Here is a 21,987-nt window from a genome sequence, read left to right on the forward strand (position 1 = left end):
GACACAGAGTCTGTACTGAAGAGAGAGGCCAACGCAAATCCTGTTCTGTTCCAAGATTGAATTCAAACTGAAGTAAATCTCTGCATTATGTTTCCTTCTGAGCTTTTCCCCATTGTTCCCTGCCTGCCTCAATCTAATTTGGAATGTAATATTACTGTTTGCGTGTCTGTCACTACTGCTGTGAGCTAGGAGAAATCAACAAATGTACACAGCCAAAGCCAGCAACCAGACCTTTGCAACAAACTGCATACATCTGACAAGCTTAATCTAACTTGAAGAGTAAAGCACCACATTTATACAATGGACATATTAGTCTACTAACCCTTGCCCTCTGAAAACCCAGGCTGCACCATACTGTGTTGTTGTTGTTGTTTCTTGTTTTGTTTTTAAATTAATTGATGTGGGGTTCCTTTGTAAGCCCAACAAGCATGAAGTGTACAAGTATTTAATATAGCATAACCAGAGTAAAAGTCCAGAAACTTCTCACATCTGACCAACCCTTGTAAAGTGTGAAGAGTGGAAAGCTTTTTTTCTCCTGAATTTTTCTCCTGAATTTCTTGTTTGAGTTCTTTAACAGCTGGTAATTCAGATACTTATAATGATTTTTATAGCACACCGCATGAACTGTGACTCCTGAACACCAGAGCTGTCCACCACTAAACCTTTCATGATAAATGCATTTACAACCAACATGAAAATACACAATTTTAATGGCAATACACTTAGTTCACCCAGTTGAACCTGTGCACGGTAGTACCCAAATTCTATTATAAATGCCACATTTCTAACAGCATATTACAGTCCAATAAGAATCAATCAATCATTTTTTAGTTACTATAGCATCCTCCAAGGGGGAAGCCACAGAGTGCTTTACAGATTGGAGAATGCACAGCTCCAGAAAATATGTAATGTTGAGCTGTGATCTGTGCCTGGGACATTGCCATTAGAAGAGGGAAGCCCTACCAATGACAGAATGAATACATATAAGGCTTATTATTGTGCACCTCAATTCTTCAGGGTGAGCAATCTAATCTAATGGGATTGATGCGGTTAACGGTGCTTAATTGTGACTAATTGAAGTGACAAATTGAAGTCTCAAACTATTATTTCAATTTCACCCAATAAACATGCTTCTGCCTTGACATCCACGTTGGTAAATAACACTTGCCTTAGGTGAAGACTTCTGAAACTTTCATGTTATACTGCTCTGTGCATTGGCAGATTTAATACTGCTTGCACCCTGACCCATTATATTCGTTTCTATCACATGTACTACTGGTTATGGTTCTTGAAAGCCTCCACTATATAATTAAGTGATTAGAGATTCAGACAAGTCAAGTTCACTCATAGTAAATTTAACAGCTGGAATTGTGTGAGGAAAGCAGCAAGGTAAATTAATTGTGAAGAAAAAGGTTCACACAGCTACAAACTAAAACTAAAGACAGAATGAGGGAACACTGGAAAGAAGACACCATGATGAGAATATACCAGTTTACCTCACTTGAGAAAGTACTGTATAGTCTCATTAACAGGTTTAAAGCACAACAATAGCCAGTTTAAAGTGTAGACTATCCAAGTATTCAAGAAGGCCACAGTGGAAACAACATGGCACTGCAGTCTTCAAATAAATCAGTCAGTGTACATCACATTCTCTGACTTCGAGGCACAAACAGCAGTATAGCCACAGGCAATGTACCTACATAAGCAGATAACAATTGCTCCATTTCCTTTGCGGTGGATAACAGATAATAGATGTATAATATTTCTTTGTTCCCCGCTGGCAGGCCAACTGCGTTATTTCTGAAGTTTGTGAGATCCAGACTCACCCAGCTCTGTGTCATACACCTCCACTGCGCTGACAAAGTGAGGGCGGGAGTAGAAGTTGTGAGGCCCGGGCTGCTGGAGCCCCCCCAGGCTGAAGAAACATCTGTCAGTCATGGTACAGCTGGCAAAGGCCCGCCGGCTTGGGATACAGGGAAAACGGGTCCAGCTTTTCACTTCCAAGTCAAAGGCCTCAAATGCAGTGACAGGAAGTTTACCCTGTCTCCCACCTATTGGTAGAAAAAGAGAGACAACGAAAGGGGGAGTGAACACAATCATAACCTCAATACATCAGTTCCCACACGTTTTCTGTAAATTGCGAGTGCTTCATTGATCACTGAGATATTGTTTTTTCAAGGTTTATTCTCGCACAGAACTGTAGTACATATTGAACTGGTTGTTAGATTGACTTATGAATGGCATGTGGACTCCATCTTTGTGCTGTTTACCCCACGTAGAATGCAGACAGCAACACCCCCCCCCCATCTGTCTTATATGCACTCACACTCACACACTTAATCCTATCACTGTCATTATTTGCTCCCTTCTGCTATAAAATACAATGTGAACCTACAGACATTCACCCAAACTGACAAGCGTTTCAAACTGTAAAAACACATAGTATTCAATCTCACCATGAACGAAACACCATAGCTAATTTTCAATGGGGATGCAAGTAAATGCTGGAATGTGACAGCTCTGTGCTGTGCATAGGTTTTTCACATTTGCAGGCTAAAGGTATTTCTATATGCATATTTACAGTCCTGCTAGCCTTCTTTTTTAAATATATATAAAACAAATATTCATAGTTCACAGAAAAATATTTATTGAAGTGACAATTCAATTAGATTTTGAAGCACACCTGAAGGTTCAAAGATAGTAATTATCCCCACAGCCAAACTTCCAGGAGAGGGACTTTTCACATTCATATATTCTTTCAAAGGGTGTCTCTCAAACAAATATAAAAAATACCTTCTTAAGACCTTTTAGTTCTTATTCTGATGTGGAACATAGTCAGTTTTGACTTCAGGTTTGACTCATCCTGGGGATACAGTGTTTGCTGTGTCAAAGCAGATATTCTACAGAGATCCTGCTAACTTATGGCAACTCTTTGAATTATGGAAGGGAGTCAGGGGACTATTTTGTTTAACTAGGAGATTGCAAACCCCTCGCATACAACAAGAAGCTGGGCCTGTTCCTGAGCAGTCACTTGCATTGCTACCTACTGCGCAGGCACTGTTACAACTGAACAGATTCAGGTAAGGATGAGATCCAGGGAGAGAAAGACTGAAATACAGCACTAACAGCTAACAGCCTCACATTTATGGCTAAAGACCTTTGAGATGCATCTAAAGCCTGCACAAAGAGTGCCCTGGATTCCATGCTTTCTAAATAAGGGCGCTGAAATGGTTCCAGAAAACATGCAGCACAAAGTCAGGCTGTGTGAAAAATGTCAGATTTATAGCACGCCTTCAAATCCCCTCTCTCTTGCCAAAGAAGGAATGCTGGGGGCAACATTTTCTATGCTTTTGATCTTCTGCCATGCTTGGCTCCAATTGTCTTCCAGGAGAAAATGTCGAGAGAAAGAAGAATAAAATAAAAAACGTTAAGCTGCAAAACATTCTAAACTCAAGAGCTCCAGTTAAGAGTGGCTTTTTTATTTTAAAGTGCTCCCTCTGTAGAAAGTTTAGCCAAGCACTATTTAATAATGAGTAAGAGCCTGGATCTCAACAAATTATTTACCGCAGGTCTTAAGTATTGCAATCATTCACTGTCTCTCCACACAGAATGGCAATTGACAGACATTCTCCAATTCTTATATTCAATACTTGTACCAAACACTTTTCATCACTTAATTGAAGAAAAGGTTTTGTTTTGAGGAGTGCAGGGCCACTGTGCATAGATCACCCTGGCAAAACGATTCTTCAGTCCTTCTCTGGCAAAATTGCACTTTTACTCTAAACTGCACTGGAAACAGAAAGAAAGGAATAAGTAGCATTTCGGTTGTGCATGAATTGGCAAACATTCTGGCCCAAAAGAATATAGCAGCTGTGTAATTAAAACACCTCTCCTGTCATTTTGAGAGCATCAGGAGGAATAACGCACTAAAAGGCATACAATTAAAATAAAACCCCAACACAATGTTTCCATGGCAAGCTAGCGACACATATAAGCCTAATCACAGTGTCCTAAAATCAATGCTGGGATTAGACAGTTCTTTACATTTGTATGATTTTTAAAACCTCTAGTGAAGTAATAGCCATGGTATTAGCTCATTAAAATGACACAATGGCAATGTAAAGAGAATGTGCTTCATAGCTAAATAAATGTTTGCCATTTGATTTCTGTTGTTACCGATGAGGACACACTGTTCTGGTAAATTGTTACATTACAGCAATCCTGCAAGATAAATACTTTGGAAAGACAATTTTGTGTTCTGTCATTTTATATAAGCAATTACCTTAAAAAAATAGGTATAAACAGGTATTACACTTCGAATTGTGTTGCTTTCATCTAGCACTGAAGTTCAGTTTAGATAGTAGAGGTAATTCAGCCACATTACGAAGTTTTTTTTTTATTACGAAGCAAATAAAAGTAAAAGCTAGTCATCCTGACGGAGTTTTTCAATGAGCAACATCACAGGGCTTTAGCTGTAACATGAAGTCCTTCATTGTGCTTCAGCTGAAACAGGGAAGATGTTCACCTCAGCCCAGATATCTTGAGAGGAGTGTCCTGTGATCGTGAACTGCACTTACATCTACAGGCAGGTTAGAAAGATGAACAAATTCAATCACAGACAGCAAAACATACACTCACCTAAAGGATTATTAGGAACACCATACTAATACTGTGTTTGACCCCCTTTCGCCTTCATGACTGCCTTAATTAAACAAGGTGCTGAAAGCATTCTTTAGAAATGTTGGCCCATATTGATAGGATAGCATCTTGCAGTTGATGGAGATTTGTGGGATGCACATCCAGGGCACGAAGCTCCCGTTCCACCACATCCCAAAGATGCTCTATTGGGTTGAGATCTGGTGACTGTGGGGGCCAGTGTAGTACAGTGAACTCATTGTCATGTTCAAGAAACCAATTTGAAATGATTCGACCTTTGTGACATGGTGCATTATCCTGCTGGAAGTAGCCATCAGAGGATGGGTACATGGTGGTCATAAAGGGATGGACATGGTCAGAAACAATGCTCAGGTAGGCCGTGGCATTTAAACGATGCCCAATTGGCACTAAGGGGCCTAAAGTGTGGCAAGAAAACATCCCCCACACCATTACACCACCACCACCAGCCTGCACAGTAGTAACAAGGCATGATGGATCCATGTTCTCATTCCGTTTATGCCAAATTCTGACAGAAATCGAGACTCATCAGACCAGGCAACATTTTTCCAGTCTTCAACTGTCCAATTTTGGTGAGCTTGTGCAAATTGTAGCCTCTTTTTCCTATTTGTAGTGGAGATGAGTGGTACCTGGTGGGGTCTTCTGCTGTTGTAGCCCATCCGCCTCAAGGTTGTACGTGTTGTGGCTTCACAAATGCTTTGCTGCATACCTCGGTTGTAACGAGTGGTTATTTCAGTCAAAGTTGCTCTTCTATCAGCTTGAATCAGTCGGCCCATTCTCCTCTGACCTCTAGCATCAACGAGGCATTTTCGCCCACAGGACTGCCGCATACTGGATGTTTTTCCCTTTTCACACCATTCTTTGTAAACCCTAGAAATGGTTGTGCGTGAAAATCCCAGTAACTGAGCAGATTGTGAAATACTCAGACCAGCCCGTCTGGCACCAACAACCATGCCACGCTCAAAATTGCTTAAATCACCTTTCTTTCCCATTCAGACATTCAGTTTGGAGTTCAGGAGATTGTCTTGACCAGGACCACACCCCTAAATGCATTGAAGCAACTGCCATGTGATTGGTTGGTTAGATAATTGCATTAATGAGAAATTGAACAGGTGTTCCTAATAATCCTTTAGGTGAGTGTATATGACTTCCATTGGTTAAAAAAACGGATATGGCCAAATATACTCTATGTAAGGAAAACAAATAGGACAGGCCTCCTTTCACCAGTACTGGATCTATGAGGCGATGTACCGTTTAGAGGATTAAGCTTGTTGAAGATAGCATTCCCACTAGATTTCTAATACATTGCACTGGTGAAATACTTACCTACCTACAGTGAGGGAAAAAAGTATTTGATCCCCTGCTGAATTTGTACGTTTGCCCACTGACAAAGAAATGATCAGTCTATAATTTTAATGGTAGGTGTATTTTAACAGTGAGAGACAGAATAACAACAAAAAAATCCAGAAAAACGCATTTCAAAAAAGTTATAAATTGATTTGCATGTTAATGAGGGAAATAAGTATTTGACCCCTTCGACTTAGTACTTGGTGGCAAAACCCTTGTTGGCAATCACAGAGGTCAGACGTTTCTTGTAGTTGGCCACCAGGTTTGCACACATCTCAGGAGGGATTTTGTCCCACTCCTCTTTGCAGATCCTCTCCAAGTCATTAAGGTTTCGAGGCTGACGTTTGGCAACTCGAACCTTCAGCTCCCTCCACAGATTTTCTATGGGATTAAGGTCTGGAGACTGGCTAGGCCACTCCAGGACCTTAATGTGCTTCTTCTTGAGCCACTCCTTTGTTGCCTTGGCCGTGTGTTTTGGGTCATTGTCATGCTGGAATACCCATCCACGACCCATTTTAAATGCCCTGGCTGAGGGAAGGAGGTTCTCACCCAAGATTTGATGGTACATGGCCCCGTCCATCGTCCCTTTGATGCGGTGCAGTTGTCCTGTCCCCTTAGCAGAAAAACACCCCCAAAGCATAATGTTTCCACCTGCATGTTTGACGGTGGGGATGGTGTTCTTGGGGTCATTCCTCCTCCTCCAAACACGGCGAATTGAGTTGATGCCAAAGAGCTCGATTTTGGTCTTATCTGACCACAACACTTTCACCCAGTTCTCCTCTGAATCATTCAGATGTTCATTGGCAAACTTCAGACGGGTCTGTACATGTGCTTGCTTGAGCAGGGGGACCTTGCGGGCGCTGCAGGATTTCAGTCCTTCACGGCGTAGTGTGTTACCAATTGTTTTCTTGGTGACTATGGTCCCAGCTGCCTTGAGATCATTAACAAGATCCTCCCATGTAGTTCTGGGCTGATTCCTCACCGTTCTCATGATCATTGAAACTCCACGAGGTGAGATCTTGCATGGAGCTCCAGACCGAGGGAGACTGACAGTTATTTTGTGTTTCTTCTTCAACCAACTGTTGTCACCTTCTCACCAAGCTGCTTGGCGATGGTCTTGTAGCCCATTCCAGCCTTGTGTAGGTCTACAATTTTGTCCCTGACATCCTTGGACAGCTCTTTGGTCTTGGCCATGGTGGAGAGTTTGGAATCTGATTGATTGATTGCTTCTGTGGACAGGTGTCTTTTATACAGGTAACAAGCTGAGATTAGGAGCACTCCCTTTAAGAGAGTGCTCCTTATCTCAGCTCGTTACCTGTATAAAAGACACCTGGGAGCCAGAAATCTTGCTGATTGATAGGGGATCAAATACTTATTTCCCTCATTAACATGCAAATCAATTTATAACTTTTTTGAAATGTGTTTTTCTGGATTTTTTTGCTGTTATTCTGTCTCTCACTGTTAAAATACACCTACCATTAAAATTATAGACTGATCATTTATTTGTCAGTGGGCAAACGTACAAAATCAGCAGGGGATCAAATACTTTTTTCCCTCACTGTACATATTGAATTGATGATCATTAGCACCTGTTTGGTATAATTGTTTAATCATACACCTGACTATATGCCTACAAAATCCCTGACTTTGTACAAGTGTACCTAGAAGAATTGATGCTGTTTTGATGGCAAAGGGTGGTCACACCAAATACGGATTTGATTTAGCTTTTTTTTCTGTTCTTTATATAATCTATTAACATGTCTATTTTTGAAAGCATTCTTACTTTACAACATTTTTTCAAACCTGCCTAAAACTTTTGCACAGAACTGTATATAAATAAAAAAACATAATAAGGTTTTCATATATTTGGAATTCAGTATAAATATATAATATTATAAATATGTGAGTTTTCCATATGGCTTCCCTGACTCTCCTAGATATTAGTGAAAGCTAGGGTTGTGCCAACTGTGACTTCAACACCTGCATACACCACGCACATGTTAGTAGCCCTCCCCAAATGCTGGAAGTGCAGAATGGTTTATGATATCTTATGATTCATTATAATGAACAATCTGCCTTCAGGGGCCCGTGCGCAGGGCCAGCATTACACCTCTGCCGTCTTTGCCTCTAAAATGCATCTGGAGCACAGAGTGGAAATCAGTTACAAAGCGAGGCTGTTCCATGCAATAATACAAGACGATGCGATTTAGCCTCCCGGACACTGTGGTACCAGCTGCATTCAGAATATTTCCAGAAATGAAATTATTACCCTGCATTTTCATTCCTCATATTCTGCTAACCTAATTCTGTTGCCTTAACTCACTGCTGCCTGGAAGGTAATATTTCCTGTCAGGGGTCTCAGATAAAGTCCCAGAAGGGAAAGATTGCAATTGAACCCAATAATCTGTCAAAACATTTTGAAAAAATTCCACTAAGTGGCACCAATCAAAACTGAATAGAGTCCAACTGGTTGCCTTTCCCTTGGCTGTAATCAACAGATGACCAAATATAAAATGCAAAACGACAGTTCCTTCCTTGGTAGTCTTTTTAATTCAAAATTAGGACACTCAACAAAAACCTTTGTGGATACTCAGGTTACATGATGATAGTACATTTAAACAAACAAATATTTCTGACAGCTCATCCCTGTGTTTGTAAGTATTCTAATGAATTCAATACATTAATCACTAGAAAACAAATTAATGTTTCAGCTACATGCATGAAATCCTTAGCAAAATAAAACAAAGCCTTCTGTGCAATATCCCTTCTGCTTGCGAAACACCTCGCATTGCCGTGGGAATGTGGTGTAAAGAACCCAGTTGTTTTGTTTAGTTTTTTCATTTGTTAGCACACATTTGAAACAATTTTAGGCACATCTGTGAGTATTTTTTCAACCACGGTCAGATATATTACTGTGAGGTAACAGAGTGTTCAAGCCAAGAACTACAGATCTCTGAGTCAGTACTGATGAAACGCGTCACATGAAGGGTCATTACTGATCAATGTCTGTAGAAGTTAACTATACACTGCTAAGAAGAAGAAAAAATGTAATAGACAAAGATATAAACACAGGCTTTGCTTGTTTGGGGTTGTGGGTACCTTATTTGGTTTCTCCAGATGGTGAACACTGACAACTGAAGGCTGGAGCTGAAATGAAGCATCATTATTTCTCAGCGACGGGCCCTGCCAAACCTCACAGCCTTTCTGAAGGATTTACTGTGGCAGGCCCATGACTGACAGCAGCATTGATTACAGCCCCCTACTTATGATCAGAACTTTTCCCACTTGCTCATTTTTCAGAGTGCCCACTAAAAGCGCAGAAAAATTGAATCCTTGCTTGGGATATTAGGGCGCATCCTTATGTAGTGTACAGGAGTGGGAGCTGTGGTTTCCACAGGCTGTAGATGGATCAAGTCGTACATGTAGTTATAGTATTCACACTCTTCATTTAAATAACGCTTTGTAACTAACAGCTCCTCCTGACTTCCGTCTCAACTGGAATCTTTACAGGCTGAATTAGTGCTCAGATAATTGTGAAAATATATGAAGTATACTGTATTGAACAATAATTATGAAAATAAACCACTGAATCGTTGAGTCACTGCACTGTTTCAGATAAAGATTGTGAATACATTTGTCTACAGTTTCCCAAGACACGCCATGCCTATTATGGTTATGTTTTGTGTCTGGTGTGTTGTGTGCTGCACGTGTCCTCTCTCAGCAGCTCTCACCCAGCACGTAGACCTTGTTCCCGCGGGAGAAGGAGGAGGCCCCATATCGTGGCGTGGGCATGGAGGGCAGGGGCTGCCACTGGTCCTTGGCAGGTTCGTAGACTCGCACCAGAGCCTGGGGCGCCGTGTCTGAGCCCATCCCTCCCAGGGCATACACCTTCCCCTCTGCAATACAGAAAGAGAGCCAGGGTCAGGGTCAGTCTCCAGGACAGGGAGCAGACAGTGCCAGCACTGTGCAGACATACCTGCCACATCGCACCTAAAACCTGGAGAAGAAAAAAATCCTGATTGGAAACTGACTGGAACAATACAGTAATTGATTCTTCTTTATCCCCCAGCTAATGATAGAATTAATATTGTCCAGCTGTGTTTATACCTTCACAATGGATTCTATCAGCAAAATGCACTGGTACCTTTAACAAATGAAGGGTAATAATAAATATATAAATATATACACCTCACTGAACAATTTCTCTAAAATGTCTTATTTGAGACAATATTTGGCAACATTCTAAAATAGAACACACAGATTTAGTGACCTTTCCGTTTCAATCTTCACTGTTTACTTTAAATCTGCTCCCCCTGCCCCCCTTCCCCCGAGACTGACTTCTTTCCCATGTAATTGAAAGCACTGCAGCAAGACTTGAGCTTTCAAGAAAATAAAATGCAGTTCAGAACAAATTATGTGCCAGGGAGGGTTGATCCTAACATTTTTTGGTTCCTCTAAATAAATGATCTGAATGGGAAGCTGGGATGACTGAAATGTTCCTTGGGTAAGAGCTCAGAGGCAAAACTAAACTGCAAACAGGTAGGTAAATGTTAATATTGCCAAACATCCATTTGCAGTGGGGCAGGGACACAACTGCATTAATTAATTATGGAAATAAAAAGCCACTCATATGAAAAGCACAAACAGAAGGGGATTTACATTTCATTCAAGCCAAGAAAGTTAGCTCCAATGTGGCACTTTTCCAACAGAGTGGAAACCTGAGACAAAAAAAAACTCCAAAATATATATTATGACATTTTCTAATCAACCAAGATATGGTTATTTGCCACTATTAACGTAATATAACTCTCTGCATCCTAATTTATCCGGAGACTTGTTCATGCACAGCTGGAACACGTGAAGTCCCCCATGTCATTAAAAAGAGGCATTAATCACAATAAACTCTTCTTCATTGAAATGGATGGTTATGCATAGCGCTCTACACTTGGTTCCCAGGTTATATTTATCATGTAAGCTTTAGATAACGTAGCAGAAAGGGGTCTGTTTGAATTCCCATTGCAGCACTGGAGATGTAGGTGGGGAGTGTGGGTGGGTAGGGTCAGCCTGTTCTATCCATTCGGGAGACTAATATGGAATAGATACAGCTGCTGTGAGCCTCAGACTCAATCCCCTGGTCACTTATCACCTGTACACACAAGTTCCACTTCACTGGCTTCGAAACCATACCCACAAGCACATGAATCCTTTTTTTATCATTTCAGCTAGACTGCAGTCCCCTCATAGAGATAGCCATGCAACGTCACTGAAGACAGGCTAGACAGCAATTAAATGAGCTTTCACTTGACATTATATTACACATGGTGTATAATGTGTGTAATTACATTATGCAAAAATAAAAAAGGAATCATATTTTGATATCCTATATATATATATATATATATATATATATATATATATATATATATATATATATATATATGAACTATAGACTGAACTATATTTACATAGTGTGGGGAAAAAATACATTCTATTGCTTCTCTATTTTAATGTTCGACCCAAGCACAATAAATAACTTTATGAGAAGTTTATATATTTAGATATGGGGGAGTCAAATGTGTTAAATGTAGAAGTCAAGTTCTTGTATGTTTGCGTTTACAATCTGTGTATGCGGCTGTGTCTGCAGGAAACCGAGTCACTGCGCTGCTCTGCCCCCGTGACTGTCCCTCACTGCCAGTCAGCACTTTAATGCGCCCCATCAGTCTTTGCCATCTCTGCCGCACCAGCGTTATGACTGCAGTTTATTAGGCAGCTACTTAATGGCTGTCACAGAGCCTTCGCTGGGGCCGTGCAAATCCGAGTCGCCAAGCTGCTCTAACAACCGTGAGAGCACTGCTGACAGAACTAAGCCTCTGGAATCATTTTAAACTGGCTAGCAGAAAATAAATAAAAATCCTCCTTAATTTCAAACTTTGCCCATTTGACTTTACTGACTTCACAGCACGGACTTCAAGTCCTAGAGAACCCGCGGTGCCTTTTGGTTAATATTCCCCTTGACTTCTTGACAACTTCATTGGATCAATTACTCACTTAATAGGTCTAAATCACCACTTTTTCCAAGTGCTCAGCAATTGAGGGGATTAAGTTCCCTGGAAAACCTAGCTCTCTAGGAAAAGTGTTAAATATATTCACCTTAGGTGTCGCCAACACCTGTCAAACAGATTTTGAGGTCGATCAACTATATAGATATGAATTATGATGAAGATACAGTTCATGCATTAGAGTACTTAGACACCTAGGTAAATCATTTTTTCACACAAAATATTTGCTTTGCTGCTTAAATGGTTATGTATGTGTTGTTGTGTTTTTTGTGCTTTTTATATTATTGAATACATAGCTGCAAACTGCTGTCTGAAACAACACAAATATAATTCAGGGTGAAAAAAATCCATAAACAGCACAGCAGTTGTAGTTTAGTTTCACTTCACATTACAGTACTATACAGCAAGATTGTTTGACTGATTGGCTGATTTTATGCAATCATCTGACCTAAGTATCAGTTCTAGTGTATCATTTCAGCTCAGCTTATTTGACTTTAATATACTGAACTGTGCATTTACAGGCTAGCCCACCAGTTCATTTCTTTACAGTCAAGGGTAAGGATGTGATTCTATTCAAAGGCCCTTGAAAGATAATTGAAAGATCATTGATTAGATCTAAACAAATTCCAGTATTATTTAAATACTTCCCTTAAATAAATATATAAAACTTTACATATCACAAAACACATTACATTCCATAAAACTTTCAAATTTTAAAGCCATGAATTACATGAAAAACAACAATCGAATACCATCCATAATTGGCATTCTTTTTTAAAAGGGTCAAGATTACAGTGATTGATGCAATAACTCGGTGACATTAAAAAAATGGATATACAATAAATAAATAAAACAATCAAATCCTGTCTGATGCAGATTCCAAGGCCACAATCAAAGTAATGGAGGAGCATCAGCTCACTTGGGCAATATTTCGACTCTCCCTGACATGGGACATACAGTTTAAATGGTCTCAGCATCAACTGAAAGCCAAAACTATATAATTTCCCCAATTCCCTATGGTTTTGAAATTCTATGCATTAAACATGACACGTATTTCAGTGAAATAATGCAGCAGGAGTGAGGGTTGTGTCGAAGAGCTCTGACTCATCAGTGCGTGAGAGACCAGAGGCCTTCACATAGTAGGACCAGCAGCCTACTGAGGCCTACTCCTGCTGGACTACGCCTCCATCCTAGCATCTCTAGGGGTGGCCTGAACTCTCCCAAGTTCCAATCTGGAATCGGGGAAACTGTTCTAATTAGTTTAACTTTACTCTGATCTCTGCTCGTTTCCCTGGAGACGCCATGGCAACGCAAACGCACCCGACACAAATTAAAGAGACACAACTCCAGCTTTCAACCCGTCCTTCCCACACACAACACGCACAAACACGCATGCACATGCACACACATACACTCATTAAACGCCCTCTGTCCGACACCTTCAGAAACACTTCACCAATTTATGTTCATTCTCACGACTGTGGATTCAATTTAAAGGGAAAAAGTATTTATAGTTTGGTCTATTGTTTTATAATGAAGACATTCAAAATTGTTCTTTGAGTGGCTAAAGAAGATTGATTGTTTGCAGATTTAACTCAAACCACTGTAATCAAAAGAGCTGAAGAATAGGTTGGAATCTATATATTACCAAAGCTATGCCATATTGTGCATTCACAATTCCTGTACTGTACACTCATGGGGTGGCTACAGTGATATACTGTGGGTCACACTAGTGGCACTAGTAGGATCTGTCCCAAGGTAGACTCATTAATGTAATAACTAACCAAAACAAAATATACAATAGAAGCATGTAAGATCTCTAGTGGAGACTAAGATGAGGTGAATTAAGAACTGAAATCTGGAGGCCATTTATTTTCAAGGAGCTGTAGTCATTTGGAGGGAGTGTCCCAGGCATGTTTGAGCTGACACTCTGGTATTCTTCAGGAAATATATGTATGAGATGATGGGATCACCTCACAGCCAAACAAAATGTGCCAAATGCACCAGTCTCATGTTAAACCCTTTTTTGTTTGTTTTTTGTTCCTATGACATGTAACATATTGAATTATATCACATTAAAGGAGAGAGTGAGAAAACCCCACAAAATGCATTTGTATGACCCAGATTTAAACAAAATGTCTAGTATTGGTCAACACACAACTGAAAAAACACAGAGTTCAAAGAAGAGAAAACAGACTAGAAGGATAACATTTATTTTGCTTGGAACCCACAAGAACATGGATGTAAGAGTCCTTTCAACCCTAAACTCTATTTCTAACACAGCACAGATTCCAGGACCAGAAAACTTGAACAGAGTAGTTAGTACCAGTGCAATGAGGAGGCTAGGCTTTACAAAGTATTCCAGTAGAGGGAAGTTACAATGTTGCATTGGATTCACTGGTATCCTTCCAGGAAAAACTTGGAGGTTTTCTAAATCATTAAGCTAACAATAACAAAATGAGCCAGATGGGGAGAACAGCATCTTATTTTATCCGAGTGTCTAACCCTTTTGGGAGACACAAAATATAAAAGAGCAGAAGCATACAAACCAATCTCACTTAAGGGAGTAAAGATTCCATCAGTGACAAAGGTTAAAAACACAATTCTCATGACTCCAGCGCAGGAGAACATTCACCAGCTTTCTGAACCTCCTCTCAAGGAAGGAACAAGCCTGCAGCAGTTGAGGGACGCTTATGCTAAAATAAAACAGTCCCCCTAGCACACTTGAAATTATTAGTTATGCCAAATTAACTTTGCCATTCATCTTAAAGATAGATTTTGTTTTTAATCTTATATGGAGTTATATCGCTGTTCATCCCATTATTATCCAGACCCTCTTTGCACTGGCTCTGCAAATGTATTTCTCATGTGTTCATGCCATAGCCAACATGTAGACAAAGATGTAATATGATGGTGGCAAAACCCTAAGACTAAAAAGGAGCACATAACAAAACATCAATGAATGGTAATTTGCCTTATGCAAGGCTGATCATTATACCCATGGGCACCTAAGTGTTTTGGGAAAACTGGACAATTACACTATTTTAACAGGTCCTCATGTTTAAGTATCTGGGCTCTGTGAAATTCGATTAAATGCATTCTGTAGAAATGAGAAATCAGTGCCTATCAGGCTGCAGTTGTTTTTTTAATAGTATCAGTTAGTGTTTTGTTCATACCATGAGTGAGAAAATTATTGAATGAACTATAATTACAGTGCTCGATTTTAAATTGACCTTTTCTACCTAGTCTGTCAGGATCCGCATAATGAAGTCACATTTAACAATCATTTGCATGAGAGGGTCTTCTTTTCAATATGAATATCACATCTAAAAAAAAAAAATGTTACATAAAATAATTAAATAAAACAAAACCATAGTACGGGAAGTCTAATAGCAATATAAAATACAAAGTTACATGTTCTTTTGGTCAGTTTTTGTTTATAATATATTTATGTGCTTGAAGTAAAACACCAACGATGTAAAAAGTGTAACAAACTATACTCATTGATATAGGAAAAGAACAAATAGTCAGAATGCAGTTTGAATGTTAGAAAAGCTTACATTGTCTACTTTATCCTCTTTTTGAGCACTTAAAAGAGATAGTCTTAGTAAGAAACCCTCTCTCTGAGTGATGTTGTTGCACGGTTCCCTTTATTTTGTTTTCTATTAATGTTTGCAAACAAATTCTGATAGTAAGCTCTACGCTCGGTTGTAAAAGGGACAAGGGCTTATAGTTGTAAAAATTGAGTTTTTTATATGTATATGTAATACAACACTAAACTGCTGATGAAATATAGTGGATTTAAATTAGCTTCCTCAAAAAGTGAAGGTAGAAGGGTCAATGCCAAGGGAATAGAAGATAAGGTATTGTAATATTTCTACATTAAATACAGAAAATAAAACTGTTAAACCCTGACCAGTTTCAGACACACAATGCCACATATATAATGTGATGTCTGCTTCTCTCAAGAGTTGTACATCACTGAAAGGCTAAAGCAACTGATTAGAAACTGAATAGTCACACAAAAAAACTAATTAAAGTACAAGAAACAGAAAACTTGGTATAACTGTGCATCTGGAAGTACAATTGCACACATTCCACAAGGGGATTGGGAATGATCCTGTCAGAGTGCTTTTGTTATTTTAAGCAGGGAATTGAAACAAACAAGGCCTTCAATGTCATTACATACAGATTGATTGAAATATACCATAGGTTAAGGTACAATGTGCTACCTTGAGTCTAAATGCAAGGGTTGGCTGTCCTGAATGATCCTTCCAATTCAACTGGGACAAGAGCACCAAATAATAAAAATAAAGCAAGAAAAGAGAATCACAACTGAAGAAATTAAACATCTTTTGAAACACTCCAGCATGCCTTTTTCTGCTCTAGTTCAATGGGCAATGTGGAGAAAATAAAATAAACGTTTTATGACAAAGAACTACAATATTTGCTCTAATATTTATTTATTTATTTATTAGCAGATGCCCTTATCCAGCAATACAGTCTAGCATTACAGATCAAAGCATAGTAGAAATTACAAGTTCAAAGAGAAGTGCATAAAAGAAATATACAGTTAATTACTATTACTTTCTAAATTAAGAAAAAACTATGAATTCGCCAATTAATGTATTTTATGACGTCCCAATTTGGAATGACCACTCTAGCCTGCCACTTCTCCCCTTGAAGGTGAAAACAACATAGTGCATAGTCCAAAATGTGCATTTCAGGCCATTTCCTTTCTGTGCTCTACTCCCATAGTACAAACAGCAGGGCTAAACTGCTGCAAGGAAGAATACTTGCACACTTACAGGAAACTGCAACCTCAGAGGTTCCCAGCAAGCCAAGGAAAACGAAAGGCATACTTCAAGCCCAGCCAAGCCAGGATTCAGTCACAGCTGAGTGGGCCCGTAACTGCCTATAATCATTATTATTTCTCTAATTGTGACACTTTCTGGGTACCGAGATTGTTCTTAGAATTGGTCAGCCCCCTTGCATGTGTTATACATGTTTTACAAATTGTACCAGTTCAAGGTCCTAAAAGCAGGTCCTAATATGATTGTCCATTTGTAATTTATACCATATAATTTTATTTTGAATGTACTTCACTTGTGCTTGATTGTGTCCTGTGATAAAATGACTGGTTTACTGTTTTGAGAAGGTGCTCGATTGGAGGTCTTTTATGTAATAAAATAAAAACACAATCCTGATCGATGATTGGCCTTGTGGAAGATCACAGTGCTTATTGTTCAGGGAAGCACATGTGCATGAGCAGAGGAAAAGTGGTGCGTGCTGAGAAACACAACCTGATATTGTATTCTACGTGTCCTTTCAAGATAAACAAAGGAGAGCTGGGAAACCCAAAGCACCAATCTGTCATCAGAAGATAAACCAATGGCAGAGGAAGACAGTTTACTCTTCAGAAATCAATTAGAAAGGTGTTCCGAGTCTTTTGATGTTCTGAAAATGTGCATCTGTTTTGAGTGTCATAAATTAAAGGTTGAATGGAAACTCAAATAATTATGTAATCAATCTCAGGATTCAACAGACACCTTTCCCAGCTGTCCTCTTTACGCTGCAACCAAAAGAAACGCAAATACTTTGGGGAACCAAACCTGAGGAGACATGGAGGCCTCTGTTTGATAAGGACAAAAAAACAAAATCATCAGCAAGCAGCATACAGCAAAGCAGTCTGAAGAGCGACACAAGGGAAATGCTCAATGTGCAAGGAGGTATCTACAAACACATACTCAATGTTAATGGACATGGCACAATAGCGTGTGTGGTCAGAGTCTCCCATCGTCTCAGGTACAACTCTGAGCGTTGGATCTACACCGTGGCAAGATCAGAGCCACAATCCGACAATGCCAAAAGCTCGGCCCCCTGATGCAGGCGGCCTGAACGATCTACCATGTTGAGAGAAGGTTAACCTCATCGTGACGAGCCCATATACGATGACCCCCAATACACCTTCTCTCTAAGACTGCATTGAGATGATGTTTTTAAAATAATGTATGTGTTAGTTTTTATCCTAATTTTATCCATCCATGGTACAACAGTGCTCGTGCAGTACTCCCACCACCATAGATTCTGCATGCCCATACCACAGATGTGTCTGAATAAATACCTTCCTTGAGAGGGCTGAACCAGGAGGTTAAAGCATTTATTGTATTATTGTGGCAAACCTGGTATGGACATGGTTAATGTATTAATGTGGTCTCAGTTTGTGTCCTGTGCTCAGAGAAAGCTGTTTATTTGTCACCTTCAGATATGAAAAAGGAAATGTCTAAAAAAAGATAAATCAATATAAAATGACCTTTAAAGACAGTCATGTCCACTCTCAGAATTATATATATATAAAATCAATTTACAAAAAAAGCTGGAATGCATAGCTCTGATACCAAAAAAGCACTGGAAAAAATTAAGAGACCACTTAACATTGATTTCTGAACTCCAGAGCTGTAAATATACAATATAATATTTATTTAGTTCACCTGGGATTCTATTTCCACTGTTTGCCAGCAGGTTTGGCCTTTTTATTTTTCATTTTATGAAACTGCAGCCGGTGAGAAAGTCTCTTACAATAAGTGTTCCAACTGCAGTTTTCATTCACATTTATCAATTATTATAAAAGATTAAAATACAGCTTTTGTTTCTGGTGAAGGGCTGTCCTTATTGGAATGCTACACAAATAGCTTCCATTATCTATCCACCTAGTAAGACCTCCACTTCAAGGTACGGTGAATTCAGCGAAAAGCTTTTAAGTGAATGAAGCACTAGTCAGACTTGAAGCAGTGAGCCAATTTACTGTCTTTCATAACCCGGAGCACTGTGGAACCTGGAAGACAGAATCTTGCCAACTAGAGAACAAAGCAAAAAATAACTGGAAGGAAAAAACTAAGAATTGTACAGATAAACAATCTTACCCAAAGCAATACAGCACAAAGAGCTTTTATTTATTTAATTGTTTGTCTTACGAAATCAAAATAATCCGCAAAACTCCAAGAAAAAATGTATTTTACCATTATGGTAAATATGCATGTTATGGATAACTATAAATCACAAAGAAGAAACAAGTCAATCTCAGAACAGCATTTCCAAATGTATTACCTCTTATCTTAAGTATAAATATGTTCTTGTTCATAGAATTATCAGTATTCACATCAGTTACCAATGATGTTTTAAGACACTTAATGTGAGTGGTGCAAGTTTCACAGGATGTACATTTGTTTTTAATAATTTAATTACATTTAACAAACATGGAAACACAACACAGATTGGTTACTGTAAGTCAGTTAGCAGTGGATCCTGGAATAAAGCCTTTTAAGACTGAGAGAAAGGCAGTTGATTATTAAATTTAACGAAGATAAATGTATTTTTCACTGTAAAGTCATTTGTGAATTGTGTGAGTAATCTCTATGTATCGTGTCTCTTAATGTACAAGAGATGTGCAGCCAGCTCAGCTTCACAGTCTTATACAATAAGCGACACTGTCCACACAACCTATGAATTGATATAACATGTTTGGTAGATATGCATGTAATTACTACATATTACTGTTCTAATACCACAGCACACAAACAGGGGAACGGTGCAAAATAATTAAAAAATATTAACAGGATTTTTTCTCTAGCTAGGAAGTTGTTTTTTTTATATATATCTTCATGGATTGTATAAATGAAGCCCAGTACAGACATTCTGAGACATTTCCCTAGAGTGAATCAGCAGAGCTTGTAGTTATTGCTGTTTCACTTCAGTGGACTGATATTGTACCCTTTTAAAGCTGAAAGTCTCAAAATTGTTGCTTTTCCCCTGCACTGCAGTATTTGCAGCGTGTTTTATCCTGAAAGCTTCATCCAACACCCCCACCCCGGCCACCCTCCCCAAGTTTAAAAGTAATAAAATGAGAAGGAAGCAGAATGGACCTATTTTATCAAGACAAATGCTTCACAAAAGTGTAATTTGCCACATATGTTTTGAAGGGAAATATCGCATAACTGAATGGGAACTTCAGGGCTAAATGTAATTGCGAACATTTTATTAATATTCAAGTTCCGTCTTATGAAATCTGTATCTTCTTTTTTTTTTCTTTCACAGGCTGCTCTTTGGTGAAAAGGCTATGATATATAAATCCCCAATTATGTAAAATCAAATCAACTACAAGTCACTTAATTACTTACAACTTATACTCAGAAATGTATTTTTTACAGGATTACACATCTATGAAATGGTTTAGTTTCAAATATGCTAAGTGAATCAACATTTGAACATGAGCCACTGATTTGCGGCAATGACACTGTTACGTGCGTGTGCTGTTCTCCTCATATCCCTATTGTACGCAGGTGTCCCGCTGTGATTGGCTCTCGTCCCCGTCACTCAACTCCGCTGTTCCGTGCTGTTCCTGTCCAATCAGATGTCTCCAACTACTGCTTAAATACCCCTCATTCCTCCATTACGGGAGACTACCGATTGCAAACGCCATTTCGTGGTGATGCCCTGTCTGTTTGTGTAAAATACCTTTGTGATTGATTGTTTTTCCTTGTGTAAATATCCATATTCTTCTCTGTTTTGTTTCCGTTTACATTGTACTGTGTATTGTGCTCTGTTCAGCGGAGAACGGGTAGATAGGTGAGACACCCATGGGTTCACACGCTTACACGTAGGGATGTATGTTGTCTAGCACATGAGGTATTTAGGTAGGGGCGGTGATCACCCCTCTGTACTAGTTGTTAGGTTTAGATAGTTTAGTTAGTGTAGCTAGTTAGGGTCGTCCTACAAATCCAAGTCAGGTAGTGGTTTACTCTTTTGTTCATTATTTGTATCATTATCATCACGTGTTTTTGTATACTGTACATACTTGTACATACTCCCCTCCCCATTGAAAATAAACCCTTCATATATCTTATTGATATTGTGTTGGTTTTTGCACTCCCTTCACTCTCCCACTACTGCATTTGTGTTTTATGTTACGTACTCTTATCCCCTTACATCAGCCACTTGGGGTCGTAACATAATTGGGGGCTCGTCCGGGAGTTTTTTTCTGGCCGGTGTTGCACGCAAATAGTGGTGGTGTTTGTGTGGGTGTTGTGCTGTGCTGTGCAGGTGGTGTGTTTATATTATTGGTATTGGTTTTTGCGGTGTATTCTGTCACAATTATGGCCAGTTTTGATTTAAGTGCTTTTCTGAGTGTCCTGTCTCTGGATCAGCTTGATGTGTGTCGCTGATTTATATGCTATAGCGGATCACTTCTGTTTCAAGTTCCGAGGAACATTGTTAAAGCACAGCTTAGACAGATCGTCATGGATAAGTTGGTGGAAGGCAAGTGCTCGTTGTGCCTCCGGTGTTGCCTGATCCTGCCCGTGTCCCTGATCCTGCCCGTGCCACGCTTTGACCCACTCTCCCCTGGGTTTTCTGGGTCCGCGGCGAGAGGTAGACTTAAGATCCGTCTGGCACGTCTTCATCTTTTCGGTGATGTCCCCACTCGCACTACAGTTTTGGAACACGATTTAAACGTGGGAAACGCTGCTCCTATTAAACAACATGCCTATCGCGTTAATTCTACCAACAGGGACATCATGAAACAGGAGGTAGCATATCTGCTAGAAAATGGCCTTGCTACGCCGAGTTCTAGTCCCTGGAGTTCCCCTTGTATTTTGGTCCCTAAACCCAACGGTGCCTTCCGATTTTGTACGGATTAGGTGAATGCCGTGACTGTCCCAGATTCGTTCCCGTTACCAAGATTAGATGATTGCATAGATAAGGTTGGCTCCGCCATCTTTGTCAGTAAGTAAGGTTGCCTGAAAGGTTACTGGCAAGTACTATTAACCCCTCGTGCCTCCGAGATCTCTGCTTTCGTGACCCCAGATGACTTTCTGCAGTACTCTGTCATGTCCTTCGGCATGCGCAACGC

At 39.5% G+C, this 21,987-nt stretch overlaps 1 protein-coding gene across 1 annotated transcript in view; it reads right to left on the bottom strand.

Moving 5' to 3' along the window:
- klhdc8b (kelch domain containing 8B) overlaps positions 1-21,987 on the bottom strand; it is a 96,450-nt gene that overhangs the window by 31,916 nt on the left and 42,547 nt on the right. The window contains exons 3-4 of the mRNA XM_066698196.1: positions 9,753-9,917; positions 1,827-2,051 (exon numbers count right to left, since the gene is read on the bottom strand). Coding sequence (XP_066554293.1) covers positions 1,827-2,051; positions 9,753-9,917 — 390 coding nt within the window. The remainder of the gene's footprint in view (positions 1-1,826; positions 2,052-9,752; positions 9,918-21,987) is intronic.

The sequence above is a fragment of the Amia ocellicauda genome, chromosome 3 (assembly GCF_036373705.1).
Source record: "Amia ocellicauda isolate fAmiCal2 chromosome 3, fAmiCal2.hap1, whole genome shotgun sequence".
Lineage (NCBI taxonomy): Eukaryota > Metazoa > Chordata > Actinopteri > Amiiformes > Amiidae > Amia > Amia ocellicauda.